General features: G+C 42.6%; 3 protein-coding genes across 4 annotated transcripts in view; 2 read left to right on the top strand and 1 right to left on the bottom strand.

The window, feature by feature from the left end:
- Window positions 1-4,202, top strand: part of LOC134191734 (maspardin-like) — a 4,522-nt gene extending 320 nt beyond the window's left edge. Inside the window, exons 2-5 of the mRNA XM_062660347.1 lie at window positions 1-351; window positions 418-526; window positions 3,582-3,689; window positions 3,751-4,202. The exon at window positions 1-351 is cut by the window's left edge and continues 38 nt beyond it. Of these exons, the coding sequence (XP_062516331.1) occupies window positions 1-351; window positions 418-526; window positions 3,582-3,689; window positions 3,751-4,062 (880 nt within the window). The 3' untranslated portion in view covers window positions 4,063-4,202. The remainder of the gene's footprint in view (window positions 352-417; window positions 527-3,581; window positions 3,690-3,750) is intronic.
- On the top strand, window positions 907-3,536 carry LOC134191930 (uncharacterized). Its single transcript, XM_062660579.1, has one exon. It carries the CDS (start codon window positions 907-909, stop codon window positions 2,026-2,028), a length of 1,122 nt encoding a protein of 373 aa, XP_062516563.1. The 3' UTR covers window positions 2,029-3,536.
- A 114-nt stretch (window positions 4,203-4,316) lies between the features above and the next one.
- On the bottom strand, window positions 4,317-6,251 carry LOC134191733 (glutamic acid-rich protein-like). 2 transcript variants are annotated; one of them, XM_062660345.1, is made up of 6 exons: window positions 5,755-6,251; window positions 5,435-5,510; window positions 5,273-5,342; window positions 5,042-5,207; window positions 4,857-4,985; window positions 4,317-4,802 (listed from the first exon to the last, which is right to left on the bottom strand). In XM_062660345.1, the coding sequence occupies exons 1-6, from the start codon at window positions 6,217-6,219 to the stop codon at window positions 4,464-4,466; spliced, it is 1,245 nt and encodes a 414-aa protein (XP_062516329.1). In that variant the 5' UTR covers window positions 6,220-6,251; the 3' UTR covers window positions 4,317-4,463. The 2 variants fall into 2 exon arrangements, with proteins under 2 accessions (XP_062516329.1, XP_062516328.1); XM_062660344.1 differs by having other exon boundaries at window positions 4,317-4,985.
- Window positions 6,252-6,484: the final 233 nt, after the last annotated feature.

Genomic DNA, 6,484 nt, shown 5'->3' with positions numbered 1-6,484 from the left:
CTACGATGCAGGACCGAAGACCGTCCGTTGTCCATTGATCTGTCTCGCTCCGGCGAGTGGAACAGCCGACATCTTTTTTAAACAAATTGTTAGCCTCTCGTCGCTCGGATATCGCATTATTGCTGCAGACTTTCCACCTCTCTGGTCGCATTCGGATTGGTGTGAGAGTTTTAGGCGTTTGCTTGATCATTTGCATTTGGATAAGGTGCATCTGTTGGGTGCGTCTCTCGGCGGCTTTCTTGCTCAGAAGTTTGCCGAGCTGACGTTCAAGAGTCCTCGCGTTCAGTCTCTGGTGCTTTGTAATGCGTTCGCTGATACGAATGTGTTTCAGCAGAGGATGGCGTCTAGTGTGTGCGTTTGTATTGTTTGGTGGTGTGATGGTTGGTTGTGTGTTGATGTTTGGTGGGTGGTGGTTAGGTTCTGGGCTCTGCCAGCTTTTGTGTTGAAGAGAATGATATTGAGCAATCTTCCAAACTATGAAGTCGACTCGAGTATTGCGGATTCAATTGACTTTCTTGTTGACAAAGTAAGAAACATGCCTGATAGGAAGTCTAAGACAGACAGACAGACAGACAGATAGATTCATTTATTATCATCAAAACTCTACGTATGTACAGGAAACTTTCAAATATCTACCAGTCCTTCATAACTAAGCAAATTATAACACATTAATGGACTTGGCCTACAAATGGACTTGGCCTGACAGACAGACAGACAGACAGACAGACAGACTACTCCTTGTGGTATTGAGCTTATTGGTCACCACATCTCATTGTGGCTGGAGAGGAACCTGGAATGGGTAGTTTTGAAAGCAGATGTGAAGAATGCGTTTAATTCGCTCAGCAGAGAAGGTATGTTACATCAAACCAATTCTGTTTTCCATCAGTGCCAAAACATGTGTTCCAGATGTACTATGACGTCGGTGCCCTAGTCGCCATGCAAGAGGGCTGTCCAGTTTTATTACAATCAGAAGTTGGTGTCCACCAATGTGACCCTTTAGGTCCGGCTTTGTTTGCGCTGACCATCCATCCATCTCTTGTCAATCTGCAGAACATCTATCCCGAAATCCAAGCTCTTGCATACTTGGACGATGTCTTCTTGGTGGGTGCTCCCACTGATGTGATCAATGCATTCAACTGTCTGTCTGTTTGCTTACAGGAGCTAGGCTTGAACATCCGTCATGACAAATGTGATCTTTATTGTCCAGATTTAAACATCTCTATCCCAGACTGTCCAGTCCCTGTCAAGTTCGATGGCATTGCTATTTTGGGATTGCCAATTGGTACAGCAAATTTTGTCTCCAGTTATTGCTCTTCATTTGCTGATTCTGGTAACTGTCTGTGTGATCAATTGGTTGCCTTGAATGATGTACAAAGCGCTTCTTTGCTGCTTCGGTACTGTCATGTGCCTCGCCTGAACCATTTAGCCACAACTGTTTGTCCTAGTCTGCTGTCAGAGACAACTGAAATTCACGATCTGCAAACTCGCTCAGTCTTCTTCAATTTGTTATCCTATGATCACCTCAGTGATTCCGTGTGGTGGCAGGCTTCTCTACCCATCCGTCTGGGAGGTTTTGGTCTGTCCTCAGTCAAGTCTGTTTCACCTTGTGCCTTCTTGGCTTCGTGGGTTCAGGCTCTTGTTTGCTTGCTTATACGATTTCCCAATTTGAAGTCATTTATAGACTCCTTTCTTGCAAGTCCATCAGAATTTCCTACGGGTATTGTGTTAAGCAGCCTCATTCCTGCTGCCAGTAAGTTGTCAGATTACCTTCCAGAAAACAACAAGCTCCAAAAGAAGTTATCTTCTGAGTTAGCTGAATCTTTACTCAGCAACGTTCTGAAAGCATCTGTTTCGATGAGGGATGCTGCTCGTTTTTGTTCTCTAACCAGTAAAGGTGCGGGTGCCTGGATTAGTGCGGTTCCTTCCTCTGCATGCTTCACAATTGACTCTTGCGTATATCGATCGCTTGGCGTGGAAGCTGAGGTTAGGTTTGCCGGTTTGCTCATCCGAATGGTTAAGATCATGTGAATGTGGAGCTGCTTTGGAGGATACTGGATGTCATCTTTTGTCTTGTAAATTCGGTGGAGGGCCCATTTGGTGCCATGAATCTATTGCAGAGGTTTGGGCGGATTGTCTCAGGGAGCTTCGCTTACCGTGCAGAAAGGAACCTAGGCATCGGTATTCTAACTCTGAAGATAGGCCTAATATTGTGTCGTTGGATTCATCATCTGGCCTGGGAATTGATCTGGATATCTCGCTGGCACACCCATGGAGTGGCGAGGTGTTCCCATCATCTGCTAAAATTGACTGTCCAGCGGCGAAATGCAGAGAGGAGAAGAAGAATTCGAAATACAAGGGTCAGAGGCTTCCAGATGGTGAGCAAGTTATCTTGAAGCCGCTGATACTCGAACATTTCGGTAGATGGGGCGAGGAGGGGAAAATTTCTTCAGTCACTCGCTTTGCGTTCACGGGATGAATCTGGTCGGCTCAACACTGCCGAGTTCCTAGACTACTGGAGAAAGAGATTCAGCGTACAATTGCAACGGTGTTGTTGCTGCGTAATCCAGCACAAGATGTCATCATCGTGCTAGAAGATTGCTTGACATACTGTTGTTCGTCTTAGTGTAGTTTAGCCTTAGCTTTTGTTGCTTTTGTTTTGTTTTGTTCTTGTTGTTTGCAGTAGTGTTATATTTGGAACTGTGATTGTTTCTAGTTTTAGTTGTTTTAAGTCCTGGTATATGTTTGTTAGCTTGTTGTCGTTTTAATGTTCAATTATTTGAAGAATATAATACCTTTGACAGACAGACAGACAGAAAGACAGAATGACGGACAGACTGACAGACTATTGCAAGGAAACTATCACGCCGTTTATCTATGAGCTCTAGTAATGTAAAGAACTATCATACTCAATTTTACAGTTTTGTGAGGTGTAATGACCCTACCCTATTGAGTCTCTGGAAGATTATAAATAGTTTTGGTTGTAATAGCATTAATATATGAAAAAGACAGACAGATGGACAGACAGGGACATCCAAAGTAGTGCACTATAGATTGAAAGTATGTATTTCGAACTATAGAATTTAGTGATAGAAATGGTAGGTAAAGTTTGCATTTTATAAAGTTTGACAGACACAGACAGACAGACGGACTTTTGTTAGTGGTGTAGCATTTTACTGTAGTTGCGTTGTTGTTTACAATAATTTAAATGTTCTTTGACAGAGACAGACAGACAGACAGATACAACTGGCACAGTAAAGAGACTGATGTTTTAACTACGTGTCGAAAGTGACTTTGATAGTAAGAACATGGTGTTCAGTGGTATGGCCATCTACGACTAGTAGGTGAAACTGCTACCTGAATTAAGCTGATACTTTAAATGTTTTAGTCGGGCACAGGGAAGTTTTTCATATAAGTTTTAAAGAACACATTACTATGTAGTATTAAGTGCAAGATTTCCAAGCAGTGTACACTATAGAATTGACAGGGGGGGTTCAGTAAACAATAGACTGGTGGTTGAACAGAGGCAACAGACTGACAAATTGATGCTGTATTATAAAATGATTGTTTCTATAATTGTGCAGCTAGAGGCCCTTGATCGAAGTGACTTGGCGTCTCGTCTTACACTGAATTGTATGGAAGGCTACATCGAACCACATAAATTTAAAGATACGGCTGTCACAATCATAGATGTGCTTACTCATTACCAGTTTTCACACAGAAAACTATTCATTCATTGTAATTGTTGTTCAGGTATTTGATGAATCAGCACTGACTCCATCAGTAAAGGAGGAATTGTATAAATGTTACCCAAATGCAAAGCGAGCGCATCTCAAAAGTGGCGGAAATTTCCCGTATGTATGTCGGAGTGCCGAAGTGAACATGCATCTACAGATCCATCTACGACAGTTTGATGATACCAAGTTTACAGCAAAAGACGCCAATTCAGAGATACAAGTTCAGCCGGTCGCTTCTGGACACCGGAAGTCATCAGATCAAGATGAGATTAGAGCAACTGGATATCGTCAGCCTACAGCAGAAGATGCTGCTGCTGCTTTGTTGTAATAGATAGTGTCTTCTTGTAAAGGTGCCTATTTTGCTTTGATTGTGGGGATTACACTTGATATAGACTAACAGTAATTCTCTTGGTGTTATGTCCTAGTAGTTGAACTATAAATGAAGTCTGACCTACTTACTCTACGCATGCACCCCTTGTCTATAGAAATTCTACTAATATGTGCACGTGCTTGCTGCAAGTCGGCCATTGCCTGCATGTTCTTCCCCCACCCCCCTCCCAACCATCGTCACTACACGACAAAAATATTCTTACTATATAATGTATTCAACCACCTATACTACGGTCACTCGCCTATAAAGGCAGAGTATATAACTAAACAAAGTCCTGCCTGCTAGACTAGCAGGTAGTCATGGAGTCATACACCATGTGAAACTCGACTGTTAGTTAATCACTTTATGTTACTGACTCCGTGTGGCATATGGTCAGCATGAAGGTACTTAACATCGTCTTCATCCCTGTCTTCATCCTCACCGTCATCATGTCCATCCTCATCTTCATAGTCATCTGTGGGTTCTTCGTCTTCTACTTCTTCTTGTGTATTTTCAGTGCCTATCTGTTCTCTGTTTTCTTTTTGTACATTTCTAGCTGCAGCTGCAGCTGCTTCTTTTCGTTCTTCCTCGGCATCTGTTTCTTTTTCATTGGTCTGTTCATCTTCAATTTCCTTGATTGAGTTTTGTTCTTCTTCCTCAAGTACTGCAAATTCTGCACCAATATCTTGTGCGGTCGGCTGTCCAGTCATTTGTTTATTAGCAAATGAATTTACTTGTGGTGGTGGCACTACCTGGCTGTTTCCTTCCCCTTCACGAGCCTCTGTGTCTTCAGATGGAGTCGTGTTGGATTCATTCTTTCTTGTCATTGTTATTTCATTGTGTTCTGTCTTGATACCACCTTCCTCGTTATTTGTATTTTCCTGCAACACACATACTCTAACATTTTGTTCTGTTTGTTGTTTCTCATTGCACTGACCGAAGGCTGTGGCTCAGTTGGCTGCACATCTTGTGCATCATTGTTGGTAACAGAGTCTGCATCCTTGTTGGCAACAGGGTCACCTGTTTCTACATTTTCATCTGCTACTTGTTTTCCAACTCCTGTTGACATGACTTGATGTTCTACCTGTCTATGACAAAGATTCCTTCACAAATCCAAAATTTCATAAATTATGACGATTACAAGACCCAGACTGACAGTTGAGCTTACAGTTGCTTAACAGCACGAGTGCATCTTTGTTGTAAAACTGTCAATGTGGACAGTGTGAGTTGGTGTTTGTCTACAGTCCAACAACATTCACACATCCAACATCCCGTAATCACCATTCTATACAATTATCACACAACAGAATGAAATGGTAATATGTCTCACCCTTCAAACCCCTAATAACGTTTGTAGCAGCATCGTGTTTGTCATTCATTGCAGACAATTCTCTTGAACAATGATCCTAAACAACAGCAACAGACACAATTAAGCGACAACTTTTTGTCAAACATCATGCACACATTGATATTAACAATAAATATCCCCATCATCTATATATTAAATGATGAATTATATACAATGAAATAGCAAACCATCAATAGACTAGCAACTGATCAAAGTATCATGTGATACACACAAATTCACTCACATGCACAAACAGGCACACACACACACACACACACACACACACACACACACCACCTCACCCGCTCATTCGTCAATGTCTCTTCCGTTCTCCTTAACTCCGCCATCGAGTCACTCATCTCTTCATTCTTTCTTCCAATCTCGGCAGCACTATCCCTCGCCGAATTCAACTCACTCTTACAACGCTTCGATTCATCTTCATGTTGCTTCACAACTTCCTGTCTCTGTAGAGTTATCACCGCCTTATCTCTCAACGCCTGCTCGAGCTTCTGCTCGTGAGATTTCTTCTCCATGAGTCTCTTGGCGTTCGAATCGACGAGATCTCGTTGTATCTGTGCCATATCCCTCGACGTTTTTGCTTTCAGTTCCGCATGTTGCGTTTGAAGATTTTTGTGTTGCGCCTCGAGTTGCGTTTTCGAGCGAGAGACGCTCCAGTAGAAAAAGGCCAGACCGACTAGACTGATCAAGAGTCCGCCTATCAGTAGACGAGGTGTTCCCAACGAACGGCCACGGCTGCTACCCGCCATCACAAGTCAATGAGTTATTGTGTAGGCGCAATACGACGTAACAAACCCTTGCAGTCCCAGACATCAAGACGCGAGAGTCAGAAGTTAAAAGTGGGCGGACGTTAACCACCCTGAGCGCTAAGTTAGTGTATGCCATATATGGCTAAAAGTTTAAATGTATACTTTATATATCTATTCTTGTTCATGTCATGTCGATTGACCTTGGATTTTGCCCCATTGTGACGACTTTTCAATCGTCACATTGAAAAACCTCAGGCAATACACA

The sequence above is a fragment of the Corticium candelabrum genome, chromosome 16, assembly GCF_963422355.1.
Source record: "Corticium candelabrum chromosome 16, ooCorCand1.1, whole genome shotgun sequence".
Lineage (NCBI taxonomy): Eukaryota > Metazoa > Porifera > Homoscleromorpha > Homosclerophorida > Plakinidae > Corticium > Corticium candelabrum.
Note: the sequence above shows the minus strand (reverse complement) of the source record. Positions and strands in the feature narration are given on the sequence as shown.

Coding starts and splice junctions, on each gene's coding strand:
- LOC134191930 (XM_062660579.1), top strand. CDS start 907: ATGTACTATGACGTCGGTGCCCTAGTCGCCATGCAAGAGGGCTGTCCA.
- LOC134191733 (XM_062660344.1), bottom strand. CDS start 6,219: ATGGCGGGTAGCAGCCGTGGCCGTTCGTTGGGAACACCTCGTCTACTG. Junction 5,208..5,272: donor ACTCGTGCTGTTAAGCAACT/GTAAGCTCAACT, acceptor GGATTTGTGAAG/GAATCTTTGTCATAGACAGG. Junction 4,986..5,041: donor CAACTGAGCCACAGCCTTCG/GTCAGTGCAATG, acceptor TGTGTGTTGCAG/GAAAATACAAATAACGAGGA.